The sequence below is a fragment of the Papio anubis genome, chromosome 20 (genome assembly GCF_008728515.1).
Source record: "Papio anubis isolate 15944 chromosome 20, Panubis1.0, whole genome shotgun sequence".
Taxonomy (NCBI): domain Eukaryota; kingdom Metazoa; phylum Chordata; class Mammalia; order Primates; family Cercopithecidae; genus Papio; species Papio anubis.
Genome location: NC_044995.1, coordinates 7,495,811 through 7,512,249, shown reverse-complemented (window position 1 = coordinate 7,512,249; position 16,439 = coordinate 7,495,811). Strand labels below are relative to the sequence as shown.

General features: G+C 44.6%; 2 protein-coding genes across 4 annotated transcripts in view; both read left to right on the top strand.

Annotated features, from left to right (window-relative positions):
* Positions 1-16,439, top strand: part of LOC101014050 (zinc finger protein 600) — a 219,897-nt gene that overhangs the window by 162,853 nt on the left and 40,605 nt on the right. The gene's annotated exons all lie outside the window — the stretch shown is intronic.
* On the top strand, positions 693-15,658 carry LOC101003513 (zinc finger protein 468-like). Of its 3 annotated transcripts, none has more exons than XM_017954596.3 (5): positions 693-804; positions 5,841-5,880; positions 6,254-6,326; positions 8,977-9,103; positions 12,800-15,658. In XM_017954596.3, the coding sequence occupies exons 1-5, from the start codon at positions 693-695 to the stop codon at positions 14,746-14,748; spliced, it is 2,301 nt and encodes a 766-aa protein (XP_017810085.1). In that variant the 3' UTR covers positions 14,749-15,658. The 3 variants fall into 3 exon arrangements, with proteins under 3 accessions (XP_017810085.1, XP_021789038.1, XP_017810083.1); XM_021933346.2 differs by lacking the exons at positions 693-804; positions 5,841-5,880 and adding exons at positions 2,047-2,750; positions 4,315-4,448 and having other exon boundaries at positions 6,240-6,326; XM_017954594.3 differs by lacking the exons at positions 693-804; positions 5,841-5,880 and adding an exon at positions 4,229-4,448 and having other exon boundaries at positions 6,240-6,326.

Genomic DNA, 16,439 nt, shown 5'->3' with positions numbered 1-16,439 from the left:
AATTCTTTTGAGGTGTGGGGGAAAAATGTTTCAAGACCTCATCCCTATGGATCTGTGCTCCCAGGACCCCTCTGACCTCATCTCCTGCCTGCGTCTTCCTCGCTTTCTCTGCTCCAGCCATGAGACGGAATCTCACTCTGTCTCCCAGGCTAAAGTGCAGTGGCATGATCTCAGTGCATTACAAGAAAGTAGTGTTTCCATAATTGTGCTTAGAGCTCTGTGGTGCATGAGTGGATAAACTGTTGAGCAGGAACCTAGGAGAGCTAGGATGACAAAGTTCAAGTCCATTAAAACTAGCAAGATGTATTCCTTACTGCTCACACATGAATGATGACTGTAAGATGTTTACAGTTAAGGAAAGCAGCTTAATAGTACCTGCAAGGACAAACTTCTAAAGAAACACAATGTCCTTATGACCCAATATCCCATGACAATGTATGCTTCTAAGATAATTACAGTCATGCTTTCAAGTACTCCCACACTAAAATACCAAGGATAGCTTTTCTTTTCTTTTTTTCCTTTTTAATGTAGTTTCACTCTTGTCATCCAGGCTGGAATGCAATGGCACAGTCTTGGCTCACTGCAACCTCCACCTTCCGGGTTCAAGCAAGTCTCCTGCCTCAGCATCCTGAGAAGCTAGGATTACAATCATGCGCCACCACGCCCGGCTAACTGTTGCATTTTCAGTAGAGATGGGGTTTCACCATGTTGGCAAAACTGGTCTCAAATTCCTGACCTCAGGTGATCCCCCTGCCTCGGCCTTCCAAAGTGCCAGGATTACAGGTGTGAGTCACCCCACCGACCAAGGATAGCCTTAAATTGACAAAGTAATAAGTTTTGTAACACTGTCAGTCCACTGGCAGGTAGGCATACCTTAGTTTTTACCTGAGCGCCTATGTAAGTAAAACTTAAAGAATAGGTGTTCCCTTCGTTTTTGAGGACGCCCTACTGTGTAACTGGTAGCTTGTTTTTTGTTTGTTTGTTTTGTTTTTTGAGACGGAGTCTTGCTCAGGCGTGAGCCATTGTGTCCAGCTGTATTTATTATTATTATTATTTATTGTTTCTTTTTGAGACGGAGTTTCACTCTTGTTGCCCAGGCTGGAGTGTAATGGTGCAATCTTGGCTCACTGCAACCTCCATTTCCTGGGCTCAAGTGATCCTCTTCCCTCAGACTCCTGAATAGCTGGGAATATAGGCGCACGCCACCACGCCAGGCTAATTTTTGTATTTATAGGAGAGACGGGGTTTCTCCATATTGGTCAGGCTGGTCTCGAACTTACAACTTCAGGTCGGCCGGGCGCGGTGGCTCAAGCCTGTAATCCCAGCACTTTGGGAGGCCGAGACGGGTGGATCACGAGGTCAGAAGATCGAGACCATCCTGGCGAACACGGTGAAACCCCGTCTCTACTAAAAAATACAAAAAACTAGCCGGGCGAGATGGCGGGCGCCTGTAGTCCCAGTTACTTGGGAGGCTGAGGCAGGAGAATGGCGTAAACCCGGGAGGCGGAGCTTGCAGTGAGCTGAGATCCGGCCACTGCACTCCAGCCCGGGCGACAGAGCGAGACTCCGTCTCAAAAAAAAAAAAAACTTCAGGTCACCTGCCCTCCTTAGTAATAGATCTGTATTACAAATGTGCTGGCATAACTAACTGGATATTCACATGGAAAAGAGTAATGTATCCCTATCTCACAAAAGCAAAATTAAAGTATCCCTATCTCACAAAAGCAAAATTTTATTTTAAAAGTAAAAAAAAAAAAAAAAAAAAAAAAGCCGGGTGCGGTGGCTTATGCCTGTAATCTCAGCACTTTGGGAGGCTGAGGCAGGGGGATCACGAGGTCAAGAGATCGAGACAATCCTGGCCAATATGGTGAAACCCCGTATCTACTAAAAATACAAAAAATTAGCCAGGCATGGTGACAGGCGCCTGTAATCCCAATTACTAGGGAGGCTGAGGCAGGAGAATTGCTCGAACCCGGGAGATGGAGGTTGCAGTGAGCTGAGATCGCGCCATTGCACTCCAGCCTGGGCAAAAAGAGCGAAACTCCGTCTCCAAAAAAAAAAAAAAAAAAAGAGACGAGGAATGGAGCCCCGCGGGAGGGGATGTTACTTTGTCTCCCAGGCTGGCCTAGACCGCCAGGCTCAGCGATCCTCCCGCCGCTGCTTCCTGAGTAGCTGGGATCTCAGGCTCCCACATTCTTGCTGTGTTTAAGCAGCAGGTGGTGACCTCACTCCTCCCTGGCCTGAGCACTCCGTCCCGCACCCCAGGCAAAGGCCCTAGGGAAGTGTCTGAAGCTGAGCACAGGGTGGACTCTCCCTCCCAGGTAAATGGAGAATAGAAAGGGAGAGGATTTCTATTCTGTTCTGTGGGCCGTCAGCATGAAAATGTAAGTTTCGACCAGGCAGGGCTTTGAATTTTACGTTCTAGTTTGCATCCTTTTTCCAGACAATTCCAGGGCTTTGGAATCACGCTTCAGCCTTCCTGGCCGCTCTCACCTCCAAAACCCGGAGAACAGGCGCTGGGAGAGAGGCTGAGAGAGGCACGGGTCCCTCTGCGGCCCGGTACTCTACTGATAGTAAAGGGCAAGGTCTCTCCGCCTTGCGCCCCGCCCCTACCTCGCCCAGGCCCCGCCCCTACCTCGCCCAGGCCCCGCCCACCTCCTCGTTGGCTCCACCCAGGCCTGGTTTCCTGCGCGCGCAGATTCACGCAGCCCAGGAAGCAGACCACGTGGAGTGAAAGTCACGCTGCTGCGGTGAGTTTTGCTCTGTGTTGTATTAAGTCAGCGCTCCCCGGTCCCGGCACTTCTGTACCTGGAACGTGGGGTCCCCGTACACCTGAAAGTTCTACCCCTTCTTCCTTCCCCCAGAGCAAACGCAGACCTTCTCCTGGGAATTCGGAAGTCGCTTCTTTTTGGTTTAAAGTCGCCCTGAGGGTGGTCCCATTACCGGTCTTCTGCTATAGGGCAATGCATACACTTCCTGACGCGTAGTTTTCCTGCTCAAAACCGTTTTTTGACTCCTTCCGCACTGCGCTTTTTAAAGTCCTCACCCCGAGAGGTAGATTCCCACCCTGCGCGTCTCCCAGACTCACCCTCATCGGTCCCTGGAGCACAGCGCCGCGACCCCAGTCCCTGGGAGGCCACGGTCTCTGCCTCATCCTGCGATCCTGCGGATCCTACCCTTGTCCGAAGGTGTCGTTGCCCCCCACCTTCCTGCTCCTCATGCTGGGCCCTGCTGCTCCCCAGGTGTCGCCTCCACAGTCACCGCTTTCTCTGAGCCCACGTTGGGGAGGTACCCGGGACCTGTCCTGTGACACGGGGTGTTCTTGCCTGCCCAGCTCCAGCCCTTGGAAAATGTGCTCCTCCCGGACGCAGGCGTCTTACTCCAAACCCTCGTGTGATTGGGCCAAAGGGATCAGGAGACAGAGAGAGGGACTGACCTGAGACAGAAAAGAAGAATGAGAAAGACACAAATCAGATGGCAAAGTAGAGGATGGTGAGGGATTTCCCAAGAAACAACAAAATTGAGAAAGAAAAGATAAGAAAGGAAGAGGAGAAAAGCAACGGGAGAAATGTAGAGAAAAGCTAGATGTACAGAGAAATGAAGGATAGACAGCAAGGTATGGAGAGGGGCAGAGGTGTGGAGGCTCATCAGAGTGAGGAAGAGGAGGAGGGATTTGGAGCCAGGACAAACAGAGCAGAGTGGTGCTGGTGGCAGGAAGAACAGCAGGAGAACCACAGTAGGGAGGACACTTGGGGATCTGGGGTGCCAGAGAGGGGCCACGGGGTTACAACAGGGAAGAGAGAATTTAACAGGGAGAGCAGAGGAGGCGAAGAGATGGGAGAAGAGGCGGAAATCTATGGAGGTTGAGGACGATCGAAAGATTGGGGAGAAGGAGCAAAGGAGCAACAAGAGGTTAAATAAGTTGCGAGGATAGAGTCCGGGTAATTTTTGTATTTTAGTAGAGACAGGGTTTCACCATGTTGGCCAAGCTGGTCTCGAACTCCTGACCTCAGGTAATCCACCCACCTTGACCTCCCAAAGTGCTGGAATTACAGGTGTAGCCACGGCAGCTGTCCACCCACGTATTCTTGATTGAAGAAATTTGCTTATGTCTTAGTTCTTTTTTTTTCTTTTTTTAATTTTTTTGAGATGTAGTCTTGCTCTGTCGCCCAGGCTGGAGTGCAGTGGAGCAATCTCCGCTCACTGCAAGCTCTGCCTCCCGGGTTCACACCATTCTCCTGCCTCAGCCTCCTGAGTAGCTGGGACTACAGGCGCCCGCCACCACGCCTGGCTAATTTTTTCTATTTTTAGTAGAGACGGAATTTCACTGCCTCAGCCAGGATGAACACTTCTGCATTTTATAAATGTTACTGAGATTTTCTTCTAAGGAAGAATTCAATGTTGGGAGTCAATTTCATCAGAACCTTTCAAAAGAATCTTTAGCCCAGGTATGTGAAAGATGCTTCTCTAATTTTAAGAATGGAGTGATAAGACCAAGCCTTCCCATTAGCCTTTCCAGGCCCCCATGTAAGAATTCAGGCACACCTTCTCACTCATCTCAGACCTTCTCAGGGTAACATGGTGAAAATGTTTCCCACTCTGAGCCCCAGTGAGCCCCCCTGCAACTTGATGATGAAGGGCTAGACCAGAAAAGCTCAACTGGAGGTTGACCAGGAGTGATCCTGACCCCTGAAATCATTGGCAAAATAAAGTGCAGGTCTGGGTGTCGCTTTTCTTCTGGGAGAGAGGAGTGCCCAGTTGTAATTAGAATTTTCAATAAGATGCAGTACCCCAAAAATGAAAAAAAAAAAAAAAAAAAAGCAGAAGAATGGAAGAAACAGAGTTATACCCTCAGAAACAGAGAGCATCTTCGGAGGCCTTTGTATGAGGATATCACAGCTGCGTCTAAAGCAGGTCGTGTCAGTCCCTGGCAGGGAACCCTCCACCGGCTTCCCGTGTTCCCCGGGACAAAAGCCCAACGCCTCACTGTGGCTCCACAGCCCTGTGTCCAGGGCCCCTGCCAGTGTCCAGCCTCCTCCTGGGAGCTTGCCTTCATCTCCTGACTCCCTCTGCCCCTGTCACATTTGCTTTTCTCTTTTCCCAGATATCAAAACCCTTCGTGTCTCAGTTCACTGTCCCTGCTCTTATTCTGTTTCTAAATGAAGATGGCACTGTCCCTTTCTCCTTCAGGTCTAGGCTCAGAGATGCCTCCCATGCCCTCCCACCCCCATCTGAAGTTCCCTCTGCCCGTCAGTGTCTATCAGATTACTCAAGTTTTCTTATCTCTGTGTCAATCCCATCAGAAATGCACTTTTTAATTTTATTTTAATTTTTTTTTATTTTTCAAACAGAGTCTCACTTTGTCCTCCAGTCTGTGAGTGCAGTCTTGTGATCTTGGCTCACTACAACCTCTGTCTCCTGAATTCAAGTGATTCTTGTGCCTCAGCCTCCCAAGTAGCTGAGATTGCAGGTGTATGCCTACACACCCAGCTAATTAATTGTATTTGTATTTGTATTTTGTTTTATTTTATTTTTGAGTCTTACTCTGTCACCCAGGCAGGAGTGCAATGGCACATTCTCGGCTCACTAAGAACTCCATTCCTCAGGTTCAAGTGATTTTCCTACCTCAGCCTCCCATGTAACTGGGATTACAGATGCCCACCAAGCCTGGCTACTTTTTGTATTTTTAGTAGAGACGGCGTTTCATCATGTTGGCCAGGCTAGTCTCGAATTCCTGACCTCAAGTAATCCACCCACCTCAGCCTTTCAGAGTGCTAGTGTTACAGGCATGAGCCATGGCGCCCAACCCAATTTTTGTATTTTTAGTAGAGACAGGGGTTCACCATGCTGGCCAGGCTTGTCTCGAACACCTGAGCTCAAGTTATGTTTCTATCTCAGCTTCCTAAGTAGCTGGGACCACAGACACACAGACGTGCACCACCATACATGGCTAAGCTTTTGCGTTTTTGGTAGAGATCTCCTGAAGAGATCTCCTGAAGAGCTCATCCCAGCCCAGCTCCCCACTGCTGTGTGTGTGTGTGTGTGTGTGTGTGTGTGTGTGTGTGTGGTGGCTTCTCCAGGAGGGGAGTTTTCCTGTAGGAATTTTTTGTTCCTGGTGCGGTGGGCAGCAGAGGGAACCGTATTTCCTCAGGGTGAGGTCTCCTTTGTATGTGGCGTTGTGTTTCAGGGATGGGGTGTGTTGTTTGTAAGCAATAAACAACATATTTTTAACATTCAAGATTGAATTCTAAAGACTCTTGGTCCATGAGGAAGAAACCCGGAAGAGGAAGAGGAAAGCAAAGGAGTCAGGGATGGCTCTTCCTCAGGTGAGATGATATTCTCGGTGGATTGTTCTGTCTCCTTCCTTTCAGAAACACTGGGGCTTGGAGTTGGGAATCTTCTGAGTCTGAAGCGTCCTGCCTGACAGGTTTGCTCACACTCACCCATGCCTTCCCTCAGTCCCTCTCATCGCACTTAGATTCCGTCTCTCGTGACCCAGTGACATGAACTTGGGAAGAGGCAGCACTGGGCATGGGCCTGGGAAGGGCTCACACCAGACATGGATGGAGACGGGGTGAGGGTCCCGTGGTGTGAGTGCTGTTGGGCAGCAGGGATTGTTCAGGGGCCACATCTGGATGCACTGTCAGCTCTCTGTGGACCAGGATTAGAGCAGCTGCCAATGGAAGTCACCTATTAATGTGCACAAAATACGTGGTAAATTCTAGAAAAGGAGACCAATAAGGGAAAACCTTTTCTCTCTGATTTTATACTACATTTTTAGGTAATTGAGTGAGTTACTGTGTTTCTGACTCCAAAAATCTTATTAATTAGAACAGAAAGTTCATACATAGACATGAATAATACATGAATGATTCCTTCATTATTTTAAGAATATGAAATCAACATAAATAATAGCAGGAGATTCATTAAATCATTCTTAGCACATTTAACTCACAAAGACTGTGGTGTTACTGTGGAGAGACTTGTGAAACAAGTGTTTTTTGTAAAAGTGGTTACAATTTTTCTCAAATATGGGAGTAGAGTATTTCTTTTTTATCCTAGAGGATAAAGTCATATTCTCATTCCATCTATTATTATTATTATTATTATTATTATTATTTCTTCTGAAACAGAGTCTTGTTCTGTTGCCCAGGCTGCAGTGCAATGGCATGATCTCAACTTACTGCAACCTCTGCCTCGCAGGTTGAAGCGATTCTCCTGTCTCAACCAACCTAGTAGCTGGGTTTATAGGCGTGGGCCACCATACCCAGCTAATTTTTTTTGTATTTTTAGTAGATATGCGGTTTCACCATGCTGGCCAGGCTGGTCTCAAACTCCCTACCTCAGGCGATCCGCCTGCCTCGTCCTCCCAAAATGCTGGGATTACAGGTTTGAGCCACTGTGCTTGGCCAAATATTGCTACTTTTTATATTTTTAAAACCTTTACATAAATATATATATACACGTACACACACATCTGTATATATACATACATATAAACTGACACATACATATATATTTTGAAAATCTGGGGAAAATGACAACCCTTTTTATTAACATCTAATTTCTTGTGTGTCTGTGTAGGTTTTATTATTTTTCAGACATATATATACGAAGTAGATTTTCATACTTTGAGTAATTCTGTTTTCTTCTATTTTATTTTCTTTTGAGATAAGGTCTCACTCTTGTCCAGGCTGGAGTGCAGTGGCATGATCTTAGCTCACTGCAACCTCTACCCTCAGGCTCAAGTCATCCCCCAACCTCTGCCTCTGAGGTAGCTTGGTACCACCGTGCCTGGTTAATTTTTTTTGTTTTTTTTTTTTTTTTTTTTTTTGAGATGGAGTCTTACTGGAGTGCAGTGTTGCGATCTCAGCTCACTGCAACCTCTGCTTTCCTGGTTCAAGCAATTCTCCTGCCTCAGCCTCCTGACTAGCTGGGAATACAGGCAAGTTCCACCTCGCCAGGATAATTTTTTGGTATTTTCAGTAGAGATGTGATTTCACCTTGTTAGCCAGAATGGTCTCAATTTCCTAACCTCATGATCTACCCACTTCACCCCCCTCAAAGTGTTGAAATTACAGGCATGAGCCACCTCGCCCAGCTTTTTTTTTTTCTTTTTGAGGCAAATTCTTGGTTTCCCAGGCTGGAGTGCAGTGGCACGAACTTGGATCACTGCAACCTCTGCCTCCCATGTTCAAGTGATTCTTCTGTTTTGGCCTCCCAAGTAGCTGGGATTACAGTCAAATGCCATCACCCCTGGGTAATTTTTTTGTATGTTTAGGAGAGACAGTGTTTCACCATTTTGGCCACACTGGTCTTGAACTCCTGACCTCAGGTGATCCGCCTACTTCAGCCTCACAGCGTGCTGGGGTTACAGGCATGAGCCACCATGCCCAGCCCCATCAATTATTATTAAATATATGTTGTTACATTTAAACATCACATGATGTATATATTTGTTTTTTGGTAACACCCCAAGCAAAGCTGCAGCTTAGGTCCTTGGCCATACAGCATCTCCTTTCCCGGTGACGTCCTCCACCCTCTTTCCAACCTCACTGGGGAGCCACTATTGTCAGTTCTGTGCTGGGATTACAGGCATGTGTCATTGCGCCCGGCCTAAATTTTACTGTGGATGTTATCATCTTCAAAGACATCAGTCGTGCTCTCTCACCTACATAATGAATGTCACTTGGTGTGTCAATAAAAGTTTCAAACATTTCTATAAAAGGAACCCTATGTTGATTTTTTATTTATTTCTTGCGTTTTTCACAAACATAAGAAATTCATACTGAGAGTGTGTCTTGACGTCTTCTCAAAGTGTAATAAAGACATCATGTGGTGAGAAATCCCTTACTCAAATTTGTCAGAACATTCACTACAACTAAATCCATGCTTTCCCCTCTCTCCTCTTCTCATCTTCTGTAAAGATAAGAACTCCTCCCACAACCATTTCCTTAAAATGTGTTTTCATTTCAGGGTCTACTGACATTCAGGGATGTGGTCATAGAATTCTCTCAGGAGGAGTGGAAATGTCTGGACCCTGCTCAGAGGACTTTATACAGAGACGTGATGCTGGAGAATTATAGGAACCTGGTCTCCCTGGGTGAGGATAACTTCCCTGCTGGGGATGTGCCCTTGTGTATCTTTGCCTTTTCTCTTGTTGCCTCTTGGGAGCCTCATCCTTGCTTGACTAAAATGGAAGCCATATTGATTTTGAAATGAAAAGCTTCATGATGTAGCATCTGGACTTTCACTGTCCCGTTTGTTTAGGTCTTCTGCTTTCTTCGTGATACCTCAGTGAGGTTTCCAGGACTAAAGTAGGCATAAAAGCTTAGGGAAAGCTGGCGCTTTGGGAGGCCGAGGCATGTGGATCACTACAGGTCAGGAGTTCGAGACCAGCCTGGCCAAGATGGAGAAACGCCATCTCTACTAAAAACACAAAAATTAGCCAGTCATCGTGGCACATACATGTAATCCTAGCTCCTAGAAAGGCTGAGGAAAGAAAATCACTTGAAGCCAGGAGGTCAAGGTTGCAGTGAGCAGAGAACACACCACTGCACTCCAGCCTGGGCAATACAGCAAGACTCTCTTAAAGAAACAAAAACAAAAATAAAACCTTACGGTAGACTTTAAACATATCCAGTTTCCTGTCTGCTTCTCCTGTGCTTTTGATTTAGTAGTTTTTGGAAGAGAGCTCCATGTCCACATATTACATATTACAATACTCCCCAAGCATTCAGAAGGAGGCAGTCAGAGGAGGAATTTATAAAACCTTTTCCTAGATCATCTGCAATGTCTTCTTTCCTACAGAAACATAGAGTTGGGACTCCAGAAAAGCTCCAGCACGTCATAGTCATTTCTTTTTATAAGCAGGAGCCTCTGACCTGTTAAGCCTGTTAAGCAGGAGTCTCCACGTTGCAGCAAGGGTTCAAGAGAAGCCTGGCCAACATGGTGAAACCCCGTCTCTATTAAAACTACAAAAATCAGCTGTGCATAGTGGTGTGCACCTGTAATCCCAGCTACTTGGCCAGCTGAGGCCGGAGAATCACTTGAACCTGAGAGATGCAGGTTACAATGAGCCAAGATCACGCTGCTGCAGTCAAGCCTGGGTGACAAAGGGAAACTCTAGACTGAAGAGGAAGAATCACTTGAGGTAGCAGAATCGTGCCACTATACTCCAGCCTGGGTGTTAGAGCATGACTGGATCTGAAAAACAAACAAAAAGGGAAATAGCTTACACTGGGAGGCTTAAGACACAGACATTTATTTCTCATGAATTTGGAAAGTGGGAAATTCAAGAGTGAGGTGCCAGCCACATTAGTTCCTGGTGAGAGCCTTCTTCATGGTTTAGCCCAGCCATCTTCCTCCTGTGTTTTAATATGGTGGAAAGAGGAACAGGCAATAGCTCTTTAATGTCTCTTTATAAATGCACTGGTCCTATTCACAAGTAATCAACACCCATGACTCAGTTCTCTCAAGGTCTGCATCTGCAGGAACACCCTATTAGAGAATACCAAATCTACCGAAGCTGATTTGAAAAATATTTATCTTATTTTATTTTTTTGAGAAGGAATATCATCCTGTCATCCAGGCTGGGGTACAGTGGCATGATCTTGGCTCACTGCAACCTCCACCTCCCGGGTTCAAATGATTCCTGCCTCAGACTCCCAAGTAGCTGGGATTACAGGCACCTGCCACCATGCCCAACTAATTTTTTTTTGTATTTTTAGTAGAGATGGGCTTTCACCTTGTTGTCCAGGCTGGTCTTGAACTCCTGGCCTCATGATTCACCTGCCTCAGCCTGCCAAGGTTCTGGGATTACTGGTATGTGTCACAGCACCTGGCCATTAGTCAATTCTCATTCCTTATAATGCTGTGTATTTTCTTGACTTCATATATCAGAAGGTAGTGATCTTAACATGTATTTCAGGTCTTATGTTGTGTACTGGTGGTAAGTACAAGTTTTGGCTTTTTTCTCAAGAGGGAATTGTTTAGAATTCTTCAGCCTGTATAAACTACTTGTTATTTTCTTGCTTGTTTTATAATGGGTTGCAATATTTGATTAATTGATTTCTATGATTTTACAAGTGACTTTTCAGTATGTGGTATGCAATATAACTGACACACTCTACTCGTTAATGTCATCAAGTGGCATTAGGTGCAGTGGCTCATGCCTCTAATCCCAGGACTTTGGGAAGCCAAGACATGCGAATCACCTGAGGTCAGGAGTTTGAGACCAGCCTGGCCAACATGGTGAAACCCCATCTCTACTAAAAATACAAAAATTAGTGGGCTGGGTGTGGTAGCTCACACCTGTAATCCCAACACTTTGGGATGCCAGGGTGGGCGGATCACAGGGTCAGGAGATCAAGACCGTCCTCGCTTACATGGTGAAACCCCATCTCTACTAAAAATACAAAAAATTAGCCAGGTATGGTGGCAGGCATCTGTAGTCCTGGCTGCTTGGGAGGCTGAGGTGGGAGAATGGTGTGAACCTGGGAGGCGGAGCTTGCAGTGAGCCAAGATCACGCCACTGCACTCCAGTCTGGGAGACAGAGCAAGACTCTGCCTCAAAAAAAAAAATTAGGTAGGGGGCATGGTGGTAAGTGCCTGTAATCCCAGGTGCTCAGGAGGCTGAGGCAAGAGACTCACTTGAACCCAGGAGGCAGAGGTTGCAGTAAGCCAAGATCTCCAGGCTGGGTGACAGTGAGACTCCATCTCAAAAAAATAAAAATTCTAAAAACTAAAAACAAAAGTCACAACATGCCTGTTACTCATGGATATAGTTAATTTTGTAACAGTTATTCAGAAAAATATGGTATTAACATTTTATTTTTTTTGAGATGGAGTCTTACTCTGTTGCCCAGGGTGGAGTGCAGTGGCATGATCTCAGCTCACCACAATCTTTGTCTCTTTAGTTCAAGCGATTATCCTGTCTCAGCCTCCCAAGTACATAGGATTACAGGCACCCGGGACCATGACCAGCTAGTTTTTGTATTTTTAGTAGAGACAGGGTTTTGTCATGTTGGCCAGGCTGGTCGAACTCCTGACTTGAGGTGATCCGCCTGCCTAGGCCTCCCAAAGTACTGGGATTACAGGTATGAGGCACCACCCTCTGCCTTTTTTTGCTTTTTGGGATGGAGTCTCACTTTGACACCCAGGTTGGGGTGCAGTGGTGTGATGTTGGCTCACCGCAACCTTTGCATCTTGGCTTAGCGCGATTCTTGTACCTCAGCCTCCGGAGAAGCTGGGAATACAGGTGTGGGCCACCATACCTGGCTAATTTTTGTAATCTTTTGTTATTTTGTCAATACCATGATTGTTTGACAATACAGAATTTCCATTGATCTTGACTATCCTTACAACAGCTTGTTGTGAATTATTTACCAATATAGTATATTGTCTGGTTTTTTAGCAGTTATTTGTATATACTAAATATGCTGTAAATATGAAGAATGTACGTTTTTCTTTTTTGATGTGACACTGATATGCTTTTTGCACAGTGTGATACACTTTAGAGTGTCAGTGGAAAAACACTTCTTACTTTAGGCTTATGCATGTTTGTGCCCTGTCAGTGTTTTGTTAATAATATTGGAAATGGCTTCCATAGAAATGATTTGAAGTACATGGAATCGTCCTTTATTTATTAAAGAATCTTACTCCTTTTGTGTTCCTAAACTTTGAAGCTCAAGTTCGGGAAGTTTAAAATAAGTATTGTTTTTTGTGTCATAGTTACATATTTCAGTATTATATACCATCTGTACTTAATTGGAAACCTATTGATGTTTATATTTCACAGATATCTCTTCCAAATGCATGATGAAGACATTGTCATCAACAGGGCAAGGCAATACAGAAGTGATCCTCAAAGGGACATTACAAAGACAAGCAAGTCATCACATTGGAGAATGTTGCTTCCAGGAAATTGCGACAGATATTCATGACTTTGTTTTTCAGTGGCCAGAAGATGAAACAAATGACCATGAAGCACCCATGACAGAAATGAAAAAGTTGACAGGTAGTACAGATCGATGTGATCAAAGGTTTGCTGGAAACAAGCCTATTAAAGATCAGCTTGGATCAAGCTTTCATTCACATCTGCCTGAACTGCACATATTTCAGCCCAAAGGGAAAATTGGCAATCAAGTTGAGAAGTCTATCAACAATGCTTCCTCAGTTTCAACATCCCAAAGAATTTCTTGTAGGCCCAAAATCCACATTTCTAATAAGTATGGGAATAATTCCCTCCATTCTTCATTACTCAGAAAAAAACGGAATGTAAACATGAGAGAAAAATCTTTCCAATATGTTGACAGCAGCAAAGCCTTCAATTGTAACTCACTCTTTAAAAAACATCAGATAACCCATTTAGGAGAGAAACAGTATAAATGTGATATATGTGGGAAGGTCTTTAATCAGAAGCGATACCTTGCATGCCATCGTAGATGTCACATTGGTGAGAAACCTTACAAGTGTAATGAATGTGGCAAGACCTTCAGTCACAATTCATCCCTCTTCATTCACAAAGCACTTCATACTGGAGAGAAACCTTATGAATGTGAAGAATGTGACAAAGTTTTCAGTCGCAAATCACACCTTGAAAGACATAGGAGAATTCATACTGGAGATAAATCTTACAAATGTGAAGAATGTGACAAACTTTTCAGTCACAAATCGTATCTTGAAAGACATAGGAGGATGCATACTGGAGAAAAACCATACAAATGTAAGGTTTGTGACAAGGCTTTCGTGTGTAATTCATATCTGGTAATACATACTACAATTCACACTGGAGAGAAACCTTACAAGTGTATTGAATGTGGCAAGTTTTTTAATCAACGCTCAACCCTTGCCTACCATCATAGACTTCATACTGGAGAGAAACCTTACAAATGTGAAGAATGCGATAAAGTTTTCAGTCGCAAATCACACCTTGAAAGACATAGGAGAATTCATACTGGAGAGAAACCATACAAATGTAAGATTTGTGACAAGGCTTTTGCATGTAATTCATATTTGGCAATACATAGTATAATTCACACTGGAGAGAAACCATACAAGTGTAATGAATGTGGCAAGTTTTTTAATCAACGATCAACCCTTGCAGGACATCGTAGAGTTCATACTGGAGAGAAACCTTACAAATGTGAAGAATGTGACAAAGTTTTCAGTCGCAAATCACACCTTGAAAGACATAGGAAGATTCATACTGGAGAGAAACCATATAAATGTAAGGTTTGTGACAAGGCTTTCCAGAGGGATTCACACCTCGCACAACATCAGAGAGTTCACACTGGAGAGAAACCTTACACATGTAATGAATGTGGCAAGGTTTTTAGTATAAAAGCAAACCTTGCATGTCATCATAAACGTCATACTGGAGAGAAACCTCACAAATGTTACAAATGTGAAGAATGTGAGAAAGTTTTCAGTCGCAAATCATACCTGGAAAGACATAGGAGGATTCATACTGGAGAGAAACCATACTATTGTAAGGTTTGTGACAAGGCTTTCCAGAGTGATTCACACCTGGCACAACATCAGAGAGTTCATACTGGAGAGAAACCTTACAAGTGTACTGAGTGTGGCAAGACCTTCCATCGGATATCATCCCTTGTAAGCCATCGTAGGCTTCATACTGGAGAGAAACCTTACAAGTGTAATGAATGTGGCAAGACTTTCACTAGAAATTCAGGCCTTGTAATTCATAAGGCAATTCATACTGGAGAGAAACCTTACAGGTTTTAATCCATCAACATGGACATCTTGCACAACATCAGAGAGTTCATACTGGAGAGAAACTTTACAAGTGTAATGAGTGTGGCAAGACCTTCAGTTACACATCATCCCTTGTATGCCATCATAGACTTCATACTGGAGTGAAACCTTACAAGTGTAATGAATGTGGCAAGGATTTTAATCAACAAGGACATCTTGCACAACATCAGAGAGTTCATACTGGAAAGAAATTTTACAAGTGTAATGAGTGTGGCAAGACCTTCAATCAGATGTCATTTCTTCCACACCGTCATAGACTTCATACTGGAGAGAAACCTTACAAGTGTAATGAATGTGGCATGGATTTTAATCAACAGTCACACCTTGCAAGTCATCATAGACTTCATATTGCAGAGAAATCTTACAAATGTGAAGAATGTGACAAACTTTTCAGTTGCAAATCACAGCTTGAAAGACATAGTAGAATTCATACTGGAGAGAAACCATAGAAATGTAAGGTTTGGGACAAGACTTTTGGGAGTGATTCACACCTGGCAACACACACACACAAAACATACTGGAGAGAAACCTTACAAGTGCAATGAATGTGGCAGAGCCTTTAGTGGGCAGTCACCACTTACTCACCATCAAGTAATCCATGGTATAGGGAAACTTGACTAATGTAATGATTGTCACAAAGTTTTCAGTAATGCTATAATCATTGCAAATCTTTGGAGAATCCGTAATGAAGAGAGATCTTACAAGTGTAATAAATGCGGCAAATTTTCAGACATCATTCATATATTGCGGTTCATCAGCAAACTCATGCTGAAGAGGAACCTTTTGCCTGTAATCCCAGCACTTTGAGAGGCCAAGACAGGTAGCTCACTGGAGGTCAGGAGTTTTAGAACAGCCTGGCCGAGGCCGGGCGCGGTGGCTCAAGCCTGTAATCCCAGCACTTTGGGAGGCCGAGATGGGCGGATCACGAGGTCAGGAGATCGAGACCATCCTGGCGAACACAGTGAAACCCCGTCTCTACTAAGAAATACAAAAAATAGCCGGGCGAGATGGCGGGCGCCTGTAGTCCCAGCTACTCGGGAGGCTGAGGCAGGAGAATGGCGTGAACCCGGGAGGCGGAGCTTGCAGTGAGCTGAGATCGGGCCACTGCACTCCAGCCTGGGCTACAGAGCGAGACTCCGTCAAAAAAAAAAAAAAAACAAAAAAAAACAAAAAAAAAAACAGAACAGCCTGGCCGAGAGACATGCACCACTTTTTTCAGTCTGTCTTTTTCCTTTTTTTTTTTTGATGGAGTCTTGCTCTGTCACCCTGGTTGGAGTGCATTGGCCTGATCTCAGCTCACTGGAACTTCCGCCTCCCAGGTTCAAGTGATTCTCCTGCCTCAGTCTCCAGAGTAGCTAGGACTAAAGTTGTGTGCCACCATGCTTGGGTAATTTTTTTTATTTTTACTAGAGACTGGGTTTCACCATGTTAGCTAGGATGGTCTCGATCATCAAACCTTATGATCCACCCGCCTCCACCTTCCAAAGTGCTGAGATTACAAGCGTGAGCCACCGTTCCTGGCTTGTTTTTGGTTTCTTTAACAAAAAGTTATAGGGATTTTCATGGGTATTGTGTTGAATCTAAATAACATTCAGTTATATAATCATTCAGGAATATTAATTTTTCCAATCAATAAGGGTTGTATATCTATACATGTTTTT

What these genes read in the sequence shown, in the direction of transcription:
- LOC101003513 (XM_017954596.3), top strand. Translation starts at nt 693, where the DNA reads ATGGGGTTTCACCATGTTGGCAAAACTGGTCTCAAATTCCTGACCTCA. An exon ending in TGTGAGTCACCCCACCGACC is followed by an intron (nt 805 to 5,840) that starts AAGGATAGCCTT and finishes GAGACAGGGGTT; the next exon opens with CACCATGCTGGCCAGGCTTG. An exon ending in TCTCGAACACCTGAGCTCAA is followed by an intron (nt 5,881 to 6,253) that starts GTTATGTTTCTA and finishes TGAATTCTAAAG; the next exon opens with ACTCTTGGTCCATGAGGAAG.